The sequence below is a fragment of the Bubalus kerabau genome, chromosome 9 (genome assembly GCF_029407905.1).
Source record: "Bubalus kerabau isolate K-KA32 ecotype Philippines breed swamp buffalo chromosome 9, PCC_UOA_SB_1v2, whole genome shotgun sequence".
Taxonomy (NCBI): Eukaryota; Metazoa; Chordata; class Mammalia; order Artiodactyla; family Bovidae; genus Bubalus; species Bubalus kerabau.
The window spans coordinates 58,764,785-58,786,278 of NC_073632.1; the positions used below are offsets into that span (position 1 = coordinate 58,764,785).

The 21,494-nt window shown below is 38.6% G+C and overlaps 1 protein-coding gene and 1 long non-coding RNA gene across 3 annotated transcripts in view; both read left to right on the top strand.

Annotated features, from left to right (window-relative positions):
• Positions 1 to 21,494, top strand: part of FBXL4 (F-box and leucine rich repeat protein 4) — a 74,423-nt gene that overhangs the window by 45,370 nt on the left and 7,559 nt on the right. For both annotated transcript variants that reach the window (XM_055535422.1, XM_055535423.1), the window contains exons 6-7: positions 2,317 to 2,530; positions 20,026 to 20,097. In XM_055535422.1, the coding sequence (XP_055391397.1) occupies positions 2,317 to 2,530; positions 20,026 to 20,097 (286 nt within the window). The remainder of the gene's footprint in view (positions 1 to 2,316; positions 2,531 to 20,025; positions 20,098 to 21,494) is intronic.
• Positions 10,788 to 20,019, top strand: LOC129619919 (uncharacterized). Its single transcript, XR_008698289.1, has 3 exons — positions 10,788 to 14,377; positions 16,194 to 16,246; positions 17,739 to 20,019. It is a non-coding gene; the product is annotated as an uncharacterized LOC129619919 (long non-coding RNA).

Below are 21,494 nucleotides of genomic sequence, written 5' to 3' on the forward strand. Positions count from 1 at the left end.
TCATTTCTAGATTGCTAGCTTCTAAATGATGATGAACTAGCCATAACTACAATGTATATTCAAAGTAAGGTAAAAATGTTCATTTTGTTATATGTCCTAGTTTGACCCTCTTAAAGGAAAAATACTGAGTCCATAGAACCTAGTCTGCTCCGGAGTAGAGGAAATTTAAATTCCTCAAATGCATTTTCATAATTGGAAGAGTTATTCAGCAAATTCATCAAGTGTTTTTATGCATCTGACATCATGCTAAGTACTAAGTATACCACAGATAGACTCAATGTAAACAAATCAGTAAATAAGGAAATTATGGTTAACAGAAAAATGAATTTTGGTTGAGAAATAGAGGAGCCGAGTTCATTCAGTTCAGTGTGTAGAAGATGCGTTGTTAACTTAGTGCCCATTGCTTCCCTTTGAAATAGATCCCCAGTCTGAATATTGAGCACCGCAATCAGCGCCACCACCTCCATCCAGCGCACCATCCGCTCTTCCCTGAATATGGTTATGGTGTCCTGATGATCTCCCAGTTTTCACCCCTGTTCCCCTTCAGTTTATTCTCCACACAGAAACCAGAGTGATCCTGTTAAAACACAAGCAAGGGGTGCCACACCTCTGCTCAAAAACCCTCTGGTGTCTGAGAATCCCGTCTCCCTCAAAATAAAAGCCTGAGTCTTTATAGGATACACAGTGTATGACCTGCCCCTTACCACTCTGATCGGCTCCCATCTGCCTCTCACTTTGTGCCTGCTTGCAGTTCCCAACTCTAGGCGTTGTCTGAGGTGCCCTGCCTCTGAGCTGTCATCCTCGCTGCTGCCTGCTTGCCACTTCTCTGGGGAACTGCTTTGCTCACCGTCTCGCTTCCTTTGGGTCTTGACTCACCTTCTCAGTGAGGCTTCCCTGTCTACTCTTCACACTTTCTGTTGTCCTTCTCTGCTTTTCTTTTCTTCTTGGCACTCTTGACTCTCTAATACACTATTAATTTTACTCATTTATTTGTTCATGGTCTACCTCTCCTACTGAAATGTAGGTAAGCTCCATGAGAGCAGGGACTTTGCCCACCGCCAACTTCCCAGCGTCTAGAGTAACGCAGGGTCATAGTAGGAGCTCAGTTAATATTTGTTGAGTGAATCCCTGAAGGTGCTTGATGTAAACTGTCCTTTTAGCCAGTACAGTAGCAGAGAACAGTAGTGAAACACGTGGGAGGAGATCAAGGTGAGGGGATAGCTTGAAGAGTGCCCGAGAATTTGAAGGAAGGGGAGGGGGTGTGAAATGGTGTGAGATGCCCCAATAAATCAAGTAATACAAGGGCTGGAAAGAAAGGCCCTTTGATTTGGCATTTAAAAGGAAAGGATGAATTTAGGGAAAGCAGAACATAGACTGCAATGGATTAAGAATAAGCAGATGTTCTTGGATGTTTGGGTGTAAATAAGCTGTGTGGGCTACTGACTTATTTGCAATATTTTAAATAAATTTGTAGCAGTTATTTTTTATTGTTTGTGTGTTGGCTGAGATTTCACTGTTAATATTTGTGGGGTGCTTTGGCCTTTGCAGACTTCTTTCACGTTATTGTAGAATGTTCAGAACCACAAGCAGTGTGGTGAGTGCTGTTACATGTTTCTAGTCTGCCTTCTACTGCTGAGGGAGCGCTGTGTGTGTGAGGGTGGGTGTGTGCACAAATGCACGCACATGTGCACACGCCCTTAGTCACATCCGCCTCTGCCACCACATGAACAGAGGAATCCACCAAACTTTTCTGTCTATGGAGAATCCCTTGGACGGCAAGCCTGGTGGGCTGCCGTCTGTGGGGTCGCACAGTCGGATACGACTGACGCAACCCAGAAATTTTCTGAGTTGAGAGGAGGCTAGTCTGATCTGTTTTGAGGTCATTTAGTTAGAGCTGTCACTTTGTGTGCCATGTTCAAAATAAATTATCCAGTACTGTTTAGGGTACTGTATAGGAAGAAATATCTTCCAGAAGTTGAGTTTTGTTATATTTTGTTTGTTGGCTCTACCAGCTCAGGTGTGAATTACAGGTAAGTAGAAGAAATACACCCTCTTGCTTTCTTAATTTCCCACTTAACAGTAGCTGACTTTTTATGTGATATGAATCCATTTTATCTTCTCAGGTTGATTTATTGTAGCCTAACCATGCCTGTTTCGGCAGGCAGTAAATGAGAATTTAAGTGAAACAAGTTTTTTTTATTTTCCCTGATAGAAATCTATTCTGAGGGTGTCTGCTTAGAGTCGATATAATTCCCAAGTGCTTGCAAAAAATATGTTTTAGTTTTATGAAATTCACACGGAGCATTGTGTTTACAGGTTTCTGAAGGTCTGCGGATCTGAATTAGTGCGCCTTGAATTATCCTGCAGCCACTTCCTTAATGAAACTTGCTTGGAGATTATTTCTGAGATGTGCCCAAATCTACAGGACTTAAATCTCTCCTCCTGTGATAAACTACCACCTCAAGCTTTCAGCCACATCGCCAAGTTGTGCAGCCTGAAACGACTCGTTCTCTACCGAACAAAAGTAGAGGTAAGATTTATACTTTTAGTAATGTAATGACCAATGGAATGATCAGTTGCCTGTAATTGCTCATAATAATATGATTTATGATTTTTAAATAAATTAAGTTTATGACACCACCTGACTATCCTAAAACAATTAGAGCTGATTCAGTCATTTCATGATTAGTCTATAGTATTTTTTTTTGTTGTTTCTTTGTTTTTCAATTTAGGAAAATGTTACCCGCTGTGCTCTTAAAATTTTTGTAATGCTGTTCATGTTTCTAGGTAAATAAGCAAGCAATAGGCTGAGGTGAGCTGAAATGCTGGCAGGGAATTAATTCGTGAAAGTGCTGGGAGGAAAGTGTGTAGGAGGACGTTTGCTTGGAGTGAGAGGAAGCAAAGTGGAATGCATCCAGGAGCGAACTTCAGAGTTAAAATTCCTAATACATAGTTTAGGAGTCTCATTAAAGAAGAGTGGAGTCATGTAATATTTATTGATCTCCTTGCTTTTTTTCCACTTAGCTCTAGGACATCTTACCAGATCATTATATATATTACTACCTGACTCTTTTCATTAACTGTGTAGTTTATGTTTTACCATGATCAACTCAGTTAGTTGTTCCCCAAATGGTCAACATTTCAGTTTTCCCAGCTGTTTTTCTTTTACAAACCATCTAGCATTAGCATTGTTTTGCACAGTTTTCTATGTACTGGCTATTGTTGCTATAGGATAGAGTTCTGTAAGTAGTACTGCTGGTCAGAATATAAACATCCACTTACTGCTGTATACCTGTTTCCTCTACTCCAGTCTTGTTGGCCTTCTTTCTGTCCCTTGAACATTCTGATCCAGTCCCAGTTCATGGCTTTTTGTCCTATGCCTGTCTGGAATATTCTTCCAGCTTGTTATATGGTTGTCCTCTTCTCAACTCAGTGTCCTACTTAAATTTTTTTTTTTCAGAGATGGTTTCTTAGGCATTGATAAAAGGTAGCCTCCCCACCCCCTTCTGGTTGGCTCCTGTCATATTATATCACCTAGTGTATTTTCTAACAACTTTAGACCATCATGTTGGTTTTCTTATGATCATCTGTCTCCTTATACTAGGATATATGTTTCATGACAGTAGGATATATGTTCTTATGATCATCTGTCTCCTTATACTAGGATATATGTTTCATTCAGTTGTCTATCTTTTTCATTGCCATGTTCCTGATATCTAGTATAGTACCTGGTAAAGATGGCCATTCCGTAAATATTTAAAGAAATGAATAAGATAGACAAATTACTTTTCCAAAATGATGTACCAGTTGCCTCTCCACTCTAGTGAACCCTTGCCTGCTTTGAATGTTGCCTTGGCCAAGTATTTTGAGAATCATTTACATGTAATGTACTTAGAGGGTGCCAAATACATAATAAACTCTCAATAAATATTATCTGCTAAAACAGTAGTAAGAGTAATAATCATTATTATGGCAATTCTGTATATGTTTTGCTGTGTGGTAGGGAAGGTCTTCTCTCTCTATTCTTTTTAAACTTAAAAGAAATCCTTGTGTATTATTATTCTTCCAGCTGTATCTTTCAGCAAAGATTTTGTTGGGAGTGCCTTTATTATATTTCATTTTGCTCTTTAATAAGACTTCATATCTGTTCATATGTGTCTTGTTTTACATTCAAGAACATGTTATAGTTTTCTTCATTTAGATTTTATATCCTTCTGGTTAAATTTATCCCTTGTCTTTCATAGTCTCAGACACTATTTTCTTTCATTTTAACTGGTTAATTTTCATATAAAGAAAAATTGAGTTTTGTATATTTATCTTGTATCTGCTCCCCTTCAGTTCAGTTCAGTTCAGTCGCTCAGTCGTGTCTGACTCTTTGCAACCCCATGAATCGCAGCATGCCAGGCCTCCCTGTCTATCACCAACTCCCGGAGTTCACTCAAACTCACGTCCATTGAGTCCGTGATGCCATCCAGCCATCTCATCCTCTGTCATCCCCTTCTCCTCCTGCCCCCAATCCCTCCCAGCATCAGAGTCTTTTCCAATGAGTCAACTCTTCTCATGAGGTGGCCAAAGTACTGGAGTTTCAGCTTTAACATCATTCCTTCCAAAGAAATCTGAATGCTTATAATTGTTTTAATAACTTATATCTTTTGAGTTTCCTAATGATGTAATTGTATTATCTGGAAATTAATATACCTTTTCTTTCTGTTCCAATGTTTAAAGTATTGCTACACTAAGTAGAACTTCACAAATAATGTAGGATAATAGAGTCACAATAGGTATACCAATCTTATTTCTAATATGGAGGGAATTTTTTCTTTTTTAAATATTTATATGACAAATATGTGGCAGGTACTGGTGTAGGCACTGAGACTTCATTAGTGAACTAAATAGACAACTCCTCATGTAACTTACTAGTTTTATCTATTGTTTGATGTTATTTCTGATAAATATCATTTGAGTAAGACTATTTTTATCAAAAACATGTATTATATTAAAATTTTTTAAAGCCTCCATTACCACCCTGATCTTTTTTCTTCTTTTATTTGTTAATATAATGCCTTATGCTGGACAGTCCTTATATTCCTGGGATAATTCCTACATGTTTTAGCTTAATACATAGCTAGGCTATTTTCCTAATATTTTTGAGCCAAATTGCCTGGATTTGGATTCTACTTTGGATATCACTTACTAATTATATTACCTTGAGGAAGTTTCTTGATGCCCTGTTTCCTTCTATATAAGTGGATATAATGATAATATACCTTTCAAATGGTTGTTGTGAGAATAAACATGATTTAATATACATGAAGAGTTTACAACAGTACCTGTTTCACAGTAAACATTCTTTAAGAGTTAAGACGTATTTATCAATACTTTTTACATCTACTTTCTTAAATGAAATTGAGCTGTGTTTTTCCTTTTCACACCATTTTATCATGTTTGGAGCTTGGAGTATAACATCTTGTCAAAAAGGATTTGTGACATTGACATCTTATTCTTTGATATTTGTTATTCACTTGCTAAGTTGTGTCTGACTCTATGCAACCCCAGGGACTGCAACATGCCAGGCTTCCTTGTCTTTCACTATCTTCTGGAGTTTGCTCAAACTCACATCCTTTGAGTCGGTAATGCCATCCAATAGTCTCATCCTCTGTTGCCCCCTTCTCCTGCCCTCAATCTTTCTCATTCCAATGAGTCAACTCTTCGCATCAGGTGGCCAGAGTATTGGAGCTTCACCTTCAGCATCAGTCCTTCATGAATATTCAGTGTTGATTTCCTTTAGGATTTACTGATTTGATCACCTTGCTGTACAAGGGACTCTCAAGACTCTTCTCCAATACCACAGTTCGAAGCATCAATTCTTCGGCACTCAGCCTTCTTTATGGTAGCTCTCACATCCATACATGACTACTGAGAAAACCATAGCTTTGACTTTGTCAGCAAAGTGGTGTCTCTGCTTTTTAATACACTTTATAGGTTTGTTACAGCTTTTCTTCAGGCAGTAAGCATTCAGTTTCATGGCTGCAGTTACCATCTGCAGTGATTTTGGAGTCCAAGAAAATAAAATCTGCCACTGTTCCACTTTTTCCCCATCTATTAGCCATGAAGTAATGGGACTGGAATGCCATGATTTTAGTTTTATGAATTTTGAGTTTTAAGCCAGCTTTTTCACTCTCCTCTTTCACCTTTCAAGAGGCTCTATAGTTTCCCTTTGCTTTCTGCAATTAGAGTGGTGGAATAACTGTAATAAATGAGTATTATCTGTTAGATAGAATTTACCTATAAAACTATCTGGGTGTATAGCTTTTTTATTGGTAGATCAGAGTAGATATCTTTAGCTTGACATAGTTTTTAAACTAATCCATGGAAATGTGAATATAGTATTCCTGACTTGGGACAGAATTTTAGCTAGAGTTTAACTGGTGACTTGGTGGAAAGAAGACTTTGATGCTAGTTCTGGCCCTACCAGTAACAAGCTTAGTGATCTCTTGGTGATCTCTTTCACATAGTCTCTCAAATTCCAGGGTTCTTTATCTGTAAAATGAGAAGACTTTTGTCCCTGAATGCCAGTTTAAAGATAGTGTTAGTCCATGTTTTCATTAGTCCATGGTGAAGTGACTCACTATTTATGAGGGTGTAAAATTGTCAGCTAACTTTTCTTGAGTAGATTTTGCATTCTGAAATTATGACACACCTGTGTTTTACTGCTGTATTTACTGTTTTATATTGCCTTGTGTGCTGTGAAGTTTGATACCCTCTGAGCAAGATAACACCTCATTTAAAAAATATTCTGATTAAATTTAACTTTAAGAAGAAATGTAGCTTCAGTTCAGTTCAGTCGCTCAGTAATGTCCGACTCTTTGCGACTCCATGAATCGCAGCACACCAGGCCTCCCTGTCCATCACCAACTCCTGGAGTTCACTCAGACTCAGTCCATTGAGTCAGTGATGCCATCCAGCCATCTCATCCTCTCGTCCCCTTCTCCTCCTGCCCCCAATCCCTCCCAGCATCAGAGTCTTTTCCAATGAGTCAACTCTTCACCTGAGGTGGCCAAAGTACTGGAGTTTCAGCTTTAGCATCATTCCTTCCAAAGAAATCCCAGGCTGATCTCCTTCAGAATGGACTGGTTGGATCTCCTTGCAGTCCAAGGGACTCTCAAGAGTCTTCTCTAGCACCACAGTTCAAAAGCATCAATTCTTTGGTGCTCAGCTTTCTTCACAGTCCAACTCTCACATCCATACATGACCACTGGAAAAACCATAGCCTTGACTAGATGGACCTTTGTTGGCAAAGTAATGTCTCTGCTTTTGAATATGCTATCTAGGTTGGTCATAACTTTCCTTCCAAGGAGTAAGCGTCTTTTAATTTCATGGCTGCAGTCACCATCTGCAGTGATTTTGGAACCCAAAAATAAAGTCTGACACTGTTTCCACTGTTTCCCCATCTATTTCCCATGAAGTGATGGGACCGGATGCCATGATCTTCGTTTTCTGAACGTTGAGCTTTAAGCCCGCTTTTTCACTCTCCACTTTCACTTTCATCAAGAGGCTTTTGAGTTCCTCTTCACTTTCTGCCATAAGGGTGGTGTCATCTGCATATCTGAGGTTATTGATATTTCTCCCGGCAATCTTGATTCCAGCTTGTGCTTCCTCCAGCCCAGCGTTTCTCATGATGTACTCTGCATAGAAGTTAAATAAGCAGGGTGACAATATACAGCCTTGACGAACTCCTTTTCCTCTTTGGAACCAGTCTGTTGTTCCATGTCCAGTTCTAACTGTTGCCTCCTGATCTGCAAATAGGTTTCTCAAGAGGCAGGTCAGGTGGTCTGGTATTACCATCTCTTTCAGAATTTTCCACAGTTTATTGTGATCCACACAGTCAAAGGCTTTGGCATAATCAGTAAAGCAGAAATAGATGTTTTTCTGGAACTCTCTTGCTTTTTCTATGATCCAGTAGATGTTGGCAATTTGGTCTCTGGTTCCTCTGCCTTTTCTAAAACCAGCTTGAACATCAGGAAGTTCACGGTTCCTGTATTGCTGAAGCCTGGCTTGGAGAATTTTGAGCATTACTTTACTAGCATGTGAGATGAGTGCAATTGTGCGGTAGTTTGAGCATTCTTTGGCATTGCCTTTCTTTGGGATTGGAATGAAAACTGACCTTTTCCAGTCCTGTGGCCACTGCTGAGTTTTCCAAATTTGCTGGCATATTAAGTGCAGCACTTTCACAGCATTATCTTTCAGGATTTGAAATAGCTCAACTGGAATTCCATCACCTCCACTAGCTTTGTTTGTAGTGATGCTTTCTAAGGCCCACTTGACTTCACATTCCAGGATGTCTGGCTCTAGGTCAGTGATCACACCATCATGATTATCTGGGTCGTGAAGATCTTTTTTGTATAGTTCTTCTGTGTATTCTTGCCACCTCTTCTTAATATCTTCTGCTTCTGTTATGTCCATACCATTTCTGTCGTTTATCGAGACCATCTTTGCATGAAATGTTCCCTTGGTATCTCTAATTTTCTTGAAGAAATCTCTAGTCTTTCCCATTCTATTGTTTTCCTTTATTTCTTTGCATTGATTGCTACGAAAGGCTTTCTTATCTCTTCTTGCTATTCTTTGGAATTCTGCATTCAGATGCTTATATCTTTCCTTTTCTCCTTTGCTTTTGCTTCTCTTCTTTTCACAGCTATTTGTAAGGCCTTTTCACAGCTATTTGTAATTTGTAAGATTAAATTTAACTTTAAGAAGAAATGTAGCTTAGTTCATTATTAAGTAAACCTTCAGAAAGAAAAATAGGGTAAAAACTAAGAAATTATATAACTTGCTAGGCATCTTACATCTGGGTTGATTTGTAAAAATGTTTCCCATGATATGCTTTTGAAATGTTACAAATTCACATCATCTAAGTGTGAGGGAATCATTAAATAGTCTACAATTTTCTTCAATTTACCTCCAGAAGCTGATAGTATATGATTATATATTTCATAAAAAGTTTGATTTTATAGGGATTGAGAAGATTTCATAGCTCAAGACTGGAGACCTCATACATATGTATCCAAGTCTAAATAGCATCAACTCTGCTTCCCCCAGTCACTTAAACATAGATGTGAAATCACTGTATGATTTCATTAAGTAAAATTTGGTTTGTACCATATGTTACTACCTATTAAAGTTTGTTTTTATTAATCCAGCTGCCAAAAGACCATAAAATCATTTTTAAATTTATTCTAGATGATTTTTCTGACATTTAGTACATAGAAAAAATTATAAAATTGATTTTCATTGATCTGCATTGGACTTACAATAAAATAAAAAATAATCTCATTTTAGTGATACAAATGGCAAAATTCAAAATGGAGAAAAACCTACCCAGGCAGTGTAGACTTTTAACAGCTTCCCAGCTCTGTATTCAGTGCTTTCTGCCTATACTTTATTTACATCTGTTATCTTGTCATTCTCGGGATCTGCATCAGACTCCCCTGTAGGCACTAAGTGACTCAGAGGAATAAAGGGAAAAGACAACACAATCAACTGGTCTCTTTTAAAACAAACCGAAGTGACAACACTGGTAATCATATCAATCTGTAAGCACCTCCCTTGTTACTTAAGCAAAACATTATGGGCTTCCTTGGTAGCTCAGATGGTTAAGAATCTGCCTGCAATTTGGGAGACTTGGATTTGATCCCTGGGTCAGGAAGATCCCCTGGAGAAGGGAATGCAGCCCACTCCAGTTTTCTTGTCTGGAGAATTCCATGGAGAGAGGAGCCTGGTGGGCTCTTCTCATGGGGTCACAGTTGGACAATGGCACCCCACTCCAGTACTCTTGCCTGGAAAATCCTATGGACGGAGGAGCCTGGTAGGCTGCAGTCCATGGGGTTGTGGAGAGTCTGACACAACTGAGCGACTTCACTTTCACTTTTCACTTTCATGCATTGGAGGAGGAAATGGCAACCCACTCCAGTGTTCTTGCCTGGAGAATCCCAGGGACAGGGGAGCCTGGTGGGCTGCCGTCTATGGGGTCGCACAGAGTTGGACACGACTGAAGCGACTTAGCAGCAGCAGCAGCAGCAGTACCCTACTGTGAGAAGCAGCAGCAGTAAGATCTTTATCAGACTTTAACTATGGTTAAAACTGCTCAGCAGCAAGTTCTGGGTATCTGATTCAGACATTATTTTATAATGTAAAAATTGGGAAGATATTTGGTTTTTAGTCTGTATAAGAGACCCACATCATAAAACAGTTCTCTTGGTTTTCCCACTTTAAAGATTTATGTGCTTAAGAAAGTCACTTATACTAAGCTGAAAGTTTACCTGTTAAAAAATTTACCCTATCACATAGGCTATTGAGAAGACCAAATTAGATCATACTTGTAAATAACATCACACTGTAAATTAGATAGACTTGTGTACATGTGAAAATGATAGTATAGATTTTTTCAGCATAATCCTACAAATTATTCCCAACTTTGTGAAGTATTCTTATAGATACTCCTAAATAGGAATATCTTTTCCATCATGTGCTATGGGAGAAGGCAATGGCACCCCACTCCAGTACTCTTGCCTGGAAAATCCCATGGATGGAGGATCCTGGTAGGCTGCAGTCCATGAGGTCGCTAAGAGTCGGATGCCACTGAGGGACTTCACTTTCATGCATTGGAGAAGGAAATGGCAACCCACTCCAGTACTCTTTCCTGGAGAATCCCAGGGACGGGGGAGCCTGGTGGGCTGCCGTCTATGGGGTTGCACAGAGTCGGACACAACTGAAGTGACTTAGCAGCAGCAGCAGCAGCAGCATGTGCTATGAGGGACTTAGGTTAAATAGCTGCTTTCATGCTTCTGATCTGTTTCTGGTAAAAGGAAAGTACATTCCTAACTTATAAACTCCATAATGAGAGGGATCATGTTTGACTGTTTATGTCTTTACAGCTAGTATGTAGAACATTGTCTGGTATTCACTATAGTGAATATATATAGTAGATACTTGGTAAACCTGTGTTGAATGAATGAGTGATAGCTCTTGCTTGTCAGTTTCTCTTTTCTTTGTTTGATAAGTTAGTAAGCATCAGATAAGTTTGTCTTTCTACAGAATAACCACATCAGCTAAGCAGATGGATGGGAGATCTACAACTTGGAAAACTTGTAAAAAATTTTTTTGAACTTGTATTTGTTCCGAATTTTTAGCTCTAAAAGATAGTGAGAATACTTTGTTTTGTTTATTTCATGAGATCTTTTTCCTTCCTTAGATATGTTTAGGATTGTGATGAAAAATTACTTCATCAGAGATAGCAAATGTTTTCTTAAAACATCAAAAAAAAAAAAGAGAGAGAGAGAAAAAAAATCATTAGATAATCTCTTTTCAGAGTTACGGGTATATATACATTGATTGAATTTCAGTAGATGCAGGGCTGTAACTGTATGCCTGATGAAAAGATAGTGCAAAGGGATGGAGAACAGAAATGACCCATATGCTAAGGTTAAGACCCTATTTAATGCGTGATCTCAGAATAACTAGTGAAACGAGTGGTTAAATGCAGTAATTTTCTTTTTACTGAATTTGGTAGGTCCTTGATGATTGTATAGGCAAGACTTAAGGCAAAAGATGGGGACAAACATGAAGAAGACTTTAATTGTAGTTAGTTTCTTCTACCATTAATGACAAGGAAGTTATTATAGTAGAGTGAGATAAGTAATGATTGGAAAGACTTTAAGTTCTTTTTGTCCTTTTTATCTCTATTCACAAGATTCTTGTTACTTATGATAAACATTAATTACAAGTCCTTCTTTAGCCATACATGATGATGTATTTTTGTGAGAGAGAGCTGTAGAAATTTAACTCATGAAATAGACTCTTAAATATTTACAAGGAAAGAGCTTTTATTTTGAAATAATTTTAGACTTATAAAAAGTTGCATACAAAATAGATTGCTCTACTTTATGCATATTTTTTCCTGAACCATTTGAAAGTAATAAAGATATAACTCTCCTTTACCCCTAAAGGGGCCTATTTCTGCAACTATTCTTAAATACTTGTTCCATGGGCTGAATTGTGTCTCCCCAAAACTTATTATGTTGAAGTCCTGACCCCTAGTACCTCATAATGTGACAGACAATATTTGGAGATAGGGTCTTTCAAGGGATGATTAAGTTAAATGAGGTCATTAGGACGGGGCCTAATCCAATATGAGTGGTTTCCTTATGAGCAGAGATTAGGTCACAGACACACAGAGGGGAGACCATATGAAAGCACCAAAAGTAAATGGCAGGTTTCAAGCCAAGAGGAGAGGCCTGAGAATAAATTAGCCCTGCTAACACCTTGATCTCAGACTTCTAGCCTCCAGAATTGTGAAAAAATTAATCTCTGTTGTTTAAGTTACCCAGTCTACAGTATTTTGTCATGGCAGTTCTAGCAAACTAATACAACTTGTACAGGATGGCATAGGATAGCTTTTTAACATATTGCACAAAAAGTGACTTCAAGAGAAGGCCTTCACATTATCTAAAGCAATCTGGATTAGTGTTAGGAGTTTCAACCTGTTTACCTTTTCTTTGTTTTGGGGGAAAAAATATCTGGAGTTGGGGGTGAGTTGGGGTGTGCAGGTTGCTCAGTAAGAATGTCATTCTGTTGCTTAGCAGCAGACAAGAGAACCAAGAGTGTTTTTTTAAAAGTTGAAGTTATAAATGGAACACCTGCATCCAGTTTTGATTGCCTCACTTCAAGAATGATAGAGCATAAATTGAAAGAATTTGAAGAAGTGAAAAAACTGATTATAGGTTTTGTAGGGGACTAGTATATGACAGTGACCCGTAAGTGTGGTACAGCAACTGTGTACCTGGCTCACTGCGCTGGGACAACAGTTTCAAGGGCCCCACTGCCTTCATCTTCATGGACAAGAGGACAAACAAAAGCAGTTGATCTTTACTTCTGTTGAATATCAAAACTCATTTCCTGTTTTCTTTTTTCTGTGCTGGTTTATATATAAGTAAAATGTGTACCACTCCCATCTGTTGATGAGAGCACCTGGGCTTTCCTACAGAAGATGCATGTCTTTTGAAAACAGTATGATTTGATTTAGTGCCATGAATTTGCTTTCTGACACATAGATAATGATGTTCTTCTGGCTGCATTCTTACTTGATTTAAAGAACACATTTATGTATATTGGGAAGTAGAGCACGGATTGCCTTTATATTGTTTATTTATTTTTAAAAGCTTTTGGCCAAGTCACAGGACTGTGGGATCTTAGCTGCCTGACCAGGGATCGAACCTAGACCCCCTGCAGTGGACGTGTGCAGAGCCTTAACCACTGGATGGTATGGGAAGTCCCTGACCTTTCTTTTAGTAGAATGAGTGCAGCTAACAAACTCAGGAGGAGGAATGGCCTCTCGCCAAAACCAGTGCAGGTTACTGACTGAGATCAAGATCAAGAGGAACACTTCAAGTAGGAAGAACCTACTTTGGTCACCTCTGTTGACTAATGCAGGCTGTTATTAGCTGTACCTAAAATGCAGTCCATTTTAGAGAGCTTCATTTAGCTAGATAACATGTAAACAGTGGAAACAGTGTCAGACTTTATTTTTGGGGGCTCCAAAATCACTGCAGATGGTGACTGCAGCCATGAAATTAAAAGACACTTACTCCTTGGAAGGAAAGTTATGACCAACCTAGATAGCATATTCAAAAGCAGCGACATTACTTTGCCAACAAAGGTCCATCTAGTCAAGGCTATGGTTTTTCCAGTGGTCATGTATGGATGTGGGAGTTGGACTGTGAAGAAAGCTGAGCGCCAAAGAATTGATGCTTTTGAACTGCGGTGTTGGAGAAGACTCTTGAGAGTCCCTTGGACTGCAAGGAGATCCAACCAGTCCATCCTAAAGGAGATCAGTCCTGGGTGTTCATTGGAAGGACTGATACTGAAGCTGAAACTCCAATACTTTGGCCACCTGATGCTAAGACTTGACTCATTGGAAAAGACTCTGATGCTGGGAGGGATTGGGGGCAGGAGAAGAAGGGGACGACAGAGGATGAGATGGCTGGATGGCATCACTGACTCGATGGACATGAGTTTGGGTAAACTCTGGGAGTTTGTGATGGACAGGGAGGCCTGGCGTGCTGCGATTCATGGGGTCGCAGAGTCAGACACAACTGAGCAACTGAACTGCACTGAACTGAAAACAAAAGATATTAATAATTATTTGTTTTTAAACAGAATCAAGAATTAAGATTTTAATAACTTTTCATATATTATATTCTAAAACTAACAAACTTTTTAAAGTCCTTAATATAGGTCTCCAGGAAAGAATATGTCTATACTTCTTTTCTATCTTGGATGGGTTTATAGAAGTGCCAGTGGAAATATGAGGCTTTTGGTGGAGGTGAGTGTTTGTGACCTGTGTGATTGGCTATGATTCAGCTACGGTGAGAAGCCTTTTGGCTTCTTGGGGGTCAGATTCTTTATCATCCACAATCATTACAGTAAGCAATATACCCGGTATAAGCAATCTACCTGGTAAGGACACATTCATTAGAGACAGCTGATTAACACATTCTTTCACTGTTAGCACATCACAGGGGAAACCAAATTACAGTTATGAGACCTGTATAGTGAGTTTAGAATGAGAACCATGAGCATTACTTATGTGACTTAAATGCTTCAAGACTTCAGCACAAAGCAGATCAATAACTTCCTCTTAACAGGAAGGAAAGGTATGCTTTTGGAAGAAGATAGTCTTTGGACGCGTGTACCCTCTTCACCTGAGCATCATTTAGATGAACAGTGTCAACCAAGTGTGCTTCAGACTTGTCTCCAGTGCTCTCTAAACAATCCAACCCTTAACTCTCAGATCAAAGCATTCTTTCTGTTAATGTAGGCAGTAAGGTTACAGCCCAGCTCAGCTGGTATGCAAAGTGCCATGACTTTTTGACTGTACATCTCTGCCATCATCCATCATGGGTTGATATGGAAAATAATTGGTTTAGTCATCTGTGACCAAAGATGTGTTCAACTGTATTATTATAGGAGAGATTCACTACCATGGTAAAAATAAACTCTGAAATGAGACTATAGGGCAAGGCAAATGTGTGCGATTTAGTCTTAGGTTTTGTTGTTTCACACGCATTGGTTTTTGGAATTTGACGATGGAAAAGGTCAATTTTCATTCCAACCCCAAAGAAGGGCAGTGCCAAAAATGTTCAAACTACCACACAATTGCACTCATGCTAGCAAGCTAATGCTCAAAATCCTCAAGCTAACCATCAGCAGAACGTGAACAGAGGAATTCCAGATGTACAAGTTGGATTTAGAAAATACAGAGGAACCAGAGATCAAATTGGCAACATTCATTGGATTATACAGAAAGCAAGAGAATTCCAGAAAAACATGTGCTTCATTGACTCTGTGAAAGCCTTTGACTGTGTGGATCACAACAAACTGGAAAATTCTTAAAGAGATGGGAATACCAGACCACCTTAACTCTCCTAAGAAATCTGTATGAAGGTCAAGAAGAAACAGAATCTGACATGGAACAATGGACTGGTTCAAAATTGGAAAGGAGTATGACAAGACTCTATATTGTCACTCTGCTTATTTAACTCGCCCAAGATAGTTTCTTGGGCAAACTCTGGGAGATGGTGAGGGATATGGAAGCCTGCTGTCCATGAGGTTGCAAAGAGTCAGACTCGACTGAGCGACTGAATAATGACATGATCTTGAATATTCTCTTTTTAGAGCTCAATCACAAGTCTAGCTTTTCCACCACAATGTTGATCTTCAGGTTTAACCTATTAAAGACAATATTATTTTCAAGTTGTGGTTATGTATCAGTATATAAACCGTATCATATTATATATTTAAACAGTATAAAAGGAACAGTTTGTAGTAGATGATTTATACAAACATCTATAAAGTAATTGAGTTTAAATATCCTAAATATAGTTAGTTTCAAGTACTTTAAATAGTTCTTAAAATACTTCAACTTTTAGTTTATATTTCTCTTACCCAAATTTATTGATATTGGAATGCTGGGCCCCAAAAAAATTAGAGAAAGAGAAATTCATACATGTATGTGTATCTTAAATTTCAATAATTGAGTTACTGTGTTCTTAGGATTTCTTTGGTGGTATTTCTTATGTAAATTTATAAATATTCATTGGTGAATATACTTTTCTAACCTCTCATCTCATTACTTGTAGTTACAGCTCTGATGTGTTTGAAACATCATCAGTGAAAGCACATTTGTGATAAGGTGATGTCACTAGTCTATTTTAGTTAATGTATGTTTGTGATATATAGACTTGTTATCTGTTTCATTAATATGCTGTCTAGGAATCATGTTTTAGAGTAGAAAATACTGATTTAAAAAATTCTACCATCCTATATTAAGAGTGTTGTAAGTAAGGGTTGTATTCGTTATTAAAGATAAGCAACAATTTTTAACTGTAAAAAATTTTAATTGTAAAATGTATTAACTAGTTACAATAATTATAAACCTATATTAATGTAAAATAGTGATCATAAAATTGCATATGTAGATTATATAAGGTCTCATTATATTATAAAATGTGCATGATATATATATATAATTGTTATTCTACTGAGCTCTAAATCTGGACTATCTAAAACTTATATGTGAGTATAATAAGCATCAGTTATCATTTTATTAAGGATTTTTGCTTAGCCCTTTAGAAGTCTGGAAGAAAGGAGATTATGATAGGAGATTACTTTATGGATAGCATCACTTAAAAAAACCGTCAATGAAAATTTGAATTTCTATTTTCTTTCATCTTTTACATATGCTTTTTAAAACTTTTTATTTATTTATTTTTGGCTGTGCTAGGTCTCCATGGCTGCAGAGGCTCTGCTAGTTTCAGTGAGCAGAGGCTCTTCTTCAGGGTGATGTGCAGGCTTCTCATTGCAATGGTTTCTCTTGTTGCAGATCAGGCTCCAGAGTGCTAGGGCTTTAGTAGTTGTGGCAGGTGGGCTCAGTATTTGGGACTCCTGGGTTCTAGAGCACAGGCTTAATAGTTGTGGCGCAAAGGCTTAGTTGCTCCATGGCATGTGGGATCTTCCTGGACCAGGCAATATACCAGTGTCTCCTTTATTGGCAGGCAGCTTCTTTCCCACAAGCCACCAGGGAATCCCTCCTTTATTTCTTAATAAATTTCCTTGTAACAAGTAGAGGCAGTAATAATTCCCTGTAACCTATAGTTATCCATTGGATTTTTGAAGCTGCTGATTAAGGCCAGTAGGTAGATTTCAGGTAGAATGCAAAAGGATTCTTTCTCTATGAGTGGAAATCCTACTTACCAGGTGCCAGCATTCATCTAGAGCAGGGGTCCCAACCTCTGGGATCTAATGCCTGATGATCTGAGGTAGAGCTGATGTAATAATAGAAATAAAGTGCACAATAAATATAGTGTACTTTAATCATCCCCAAACTGGTCGCCCCAACCCTGGTCCGTGGAAAAATTATCTTCCAGGAAACCTGTCACTGGTGCCTAAAAGGCTGGGGACTACTGACCTAGAGTATGGTTTGAAAATTCTGTAGAAGGAATTAACATGGATCCAGTCATTTCTTAGTAACTCCCTTTCCACAGTGATTTAAATAACGTTGACCTTTGTTTAAAAATTGCAAACTCATTTGAAAATGAATCTGCTGCTTTGCATTATTAAAGCTACTAACTAAATTGTATTTTAATTTTATAGAGCTATTCTTATGCTTATATTGAATTTTACAGGACTAACCAGCAGAATTTGTCAATTTGGGGACCTTAAAGGTATCTTATATCTTTTAAATGAGAGGTTCATAAAATTGTTCAGTTTTTATTTCTGAATACCTTTTTTGTAGTACCCTTAATGTAGCTTTAATCCATCTGTTTGTGCGTTCTAGAAGTGTAGAAGTGCTTCAAATAGTCATTAAGGTAGAATTGTTTTCTTAAGTTGGAGGTGGGCCCGTTCATTCTGAGGACAGTAAATATTTTCGACCTTGCAGGCCATATGGTCTCTGTCTTAACTACTCAGCCCTGCTGCTGTAGAGTGAAAAGTTATAAACAATACAGAAAGAAATGGGTGTGCCTTGTTTCAACAAAACTTTATTTATGAAAACAGACAATAGGCCAATGAGCCGTGTTTCATTGACTCCTGCTCTAAATCATTGAGTCTGTGGTCTCTCTAAAATCAGGTCATTTTATGCCTGGAAGTGAAGAGGCAGTTTCTGCTTTTTGCTTTATCATCAATAGTAGTACTTTCATTCTGAATACTAATAGAATAGAGAAAAGAAAAGATACTAAAGATACTCTAGATTGGTTAACTGGATTTGGAGAGATTGCCGGCTGATCTATAGAGGTGTGCTCTATACCTGGGAAAGATTGAAAGCAGGAGGAGAAGGGGACAACAGAGGATGAGATGGTTGGATGGCATCACTGACTCGATGGACATGAGTTTGAGCAAGCTCTGGGAGTTGGTGATGGACAGGGATGCCTGGTGTGCTACAGTCTATGGGGTTGCAGGGTCAGACACAACTGAGTGACCGACCTGAACTGATATCTGGGCATTCCCACAGTCTCTGGCTTATCATGAGCTCTGCTGGAGAAAGTCAGGAAACTGTTAACTTGTGCTTGCTCACCTCAGTGCTACCAGTCAACCGTTTTATTTATCTCTATTTGACTCCTTGTTACATTCCTCACAGCATCTCTTCCAAGGTCATTCTTATCCCCTCATACCTTGGTATCAGCATTTGATCTCTCATCTCTTATTTAGGAAAGATGTGTGGTATCATTCAATATGAATCTCTTATGTTCTATGTTAGTTCCTTTTTTAAGGTAGGAATGAAAAATGATCATTTTTATCTACAATTAAATGAAGTTTTAATTCTCAATTTAATATGCAGACTGTGTAAGTTATTGTAAAATATTTGCCTAAATAAGTATAATTAGCTGTGAACAGTGAAGGAACTCAGCCATACATATACATGTATCCATTCTCCCCCAAACACCCCTCCCATCCCAGCTGCCACATAACATTGAGCAGAGTTCCATTTACTATTCAGTAGGTCCTTGTTGGTAATCCATTTTAAATATAGCACTGCTATTTTTTTTTTTTTGGTTTTGTAACACTTGAAATAGATTAAACAGAGGTTAAATACTATCATTTTAATTTTGTTAGATGTTATTTATTTAGCTCAAATATTTAGAAAGTTTGCCACATGTTTGAGTAGTAGTTTTTTTTTTTAGTTTATAAAAGAAAAACTAGTAATCTGAATGTTTTGCATTGTTTTAAAATTTGTCACAGTGGGCATGTAATCAAGTGAGATTTTGATTGTTTAGAGATGTTTCAGGAACCATGATTATGTAGCAGTCTCGCACACCTTTGGGTTTCTTTAGTGGTGAGACTGTTTTCACTGCCCAGGATGGATGGGCTGAAATGGCAGGAACATGACTAGAAAGCTCACATTATATACGTTTCAGTCAGCATGTTGCTAGTGACAGGTGCTCGATGGTTGTTGGGATCCTTGTCAACAAAGAGAATCCTTTGACATTAAAGTCACTGGCTCCATCCTGATTTGGGGTGGCTATTGGCAGTTCCATCAGGCTGCAGCTGATCAGTGAATGTCAAAGCTGTGCTGTTCTACACTGTCACCAGCTCTCGGTGTGTGTGTGCGTGTGTATGTGTGTTTTAGGAGGGATGGTTTGGCTTATCTTGTTATTTCGTCTTCACCAGGCTTTCAAATTGCTTACCTTTGGGAAATACACTGAGAGGTCATAGGGAATATAAGTGTCTTTAGGACATGCAAAATCATATACAGAGTGACGACTTATGTGGAGACGAGTAATGATTACCTTGACTCCAAGCCAATCAATGGTGTGAACACCTGGGGACTCATTAAATGGCATTTGTGGTGTCTGTAACTGAGGTTTTGAGCTCTGTTTCAGGAAAAGCAGTGACAGCCCCTAATGTCTAATTGACCTCTTTGTTTCACTTTCTTTCTTTTTCCTTATTTGCGTCTGATGTGGGTCCCAATGGCAGCAAACAGCCCTACTCAGCATTTTGAACTTCTGTTCAGACCTTCAGCACCTCAGTTTGGGTAGTTGTGTCATGGTAAGTATTGGAAAATTATTTTTTCTTCCCATGGGTGAATTTTATCCTGACTCACCCCACACCCACCTGCAGCTTTTCAGATTTATGGTTAACAACTGTGCACCCCACTTTCAAACATTTTTCTTAAATTGAAGAGTTTGTCTTTGAAACAAGGACATTACTTATCTGTGAGAACAAGGAGAGAAGTACAGTGTGGTGTAAAGTGGGTGGTTCTGCCTCAAGTAATATGTTATCTCAGACAAGCTATTTACCTCTCTGGGCTTCTTTACAAAATAGTGAATCAATCATACCCAAATGCCAGTAGTTTGGTAACTTTTTCATGAGGCTAATTTTAGTTTTTGAGATCTGAGATTATTTCCTGGAAATGTTGATGATAGTAGATAAATTTATTTTGTTTGCTTCTGTGTTTGTTTTACTGCCCTTATTGAGTAAGATAAAATGATGGCCACAAGCCTATGTTGATGCTCACATATTTTTGAAGTGTCACTGGTCTGTGAAGTCCAAAAGTCTAGGGACTCTTGGAATAAATAATCTTGAGATTTAAAATTGTAGTTTACATGTCATTAAACGAGTTCATGGCATGAATTAAATGTTTTTCAACTAAATGGCATGGTTAGTAGATAGTGCTGACACTTTAAGGGACAGCACAGCCCTTGGTGTGTGTATGTATGTGTGTTCTGTGTACATGTGTGTGCATACACACTCAAAGGAAATGCATCTCCCAGTATAACTAACTGTGGAGCAACCTATTCCTTTTTATTTTCGTTTCCTGCCCCTGCCCCCCGCCTCCACGCACACATTCAAAGCAGACTCAGTAAATCCTAAATCATTCCAGTTTTTCATCCACTTATTAGGAAGATCTTAATAAGCAGGATGAAGGCAATGGCACCCCACTCCGGTACTCTTGCCTGGAAAATCCCATGGATGGAGGAGCCTGGTGGGCTGCAGTCCATGGGGTTTCTAAAAGTTGGACACGACTGAGTGACTTCACTTTCACTTTTCACTTTCATCCATTGGAGAAGGAAATGGCAACCCACTCCAGTATTCTTGCCTGGAGAATCCCAGGGACTGGGAAGTCTGGTAGGCTGCTCTCTATGGGGTCTCACAGAGTCGGACACAACTGAAGTGACTTAGCAGCAGCAGCAACAGCAGCAGCAAGCCATTTCATGGGCTTCTGTTGGGTCCTTCTAGTTTCTCTTCTACATGAGCTCAGTGACATTCCGTGGCACTTTCTGTGACAACACACCAGCCAGTTACTGTCACTTGGATCTTTGCCTATTGTTAGCCTGCCTTCTTTAGATTGGTAAGGACCCTGTTTTAACTTTGGCTAGAGGTTTCTGCCTGTTAATTACCTCCCCATAAAATAGAGCAGCATTCTCTAGAAAAACAGGCTTCTG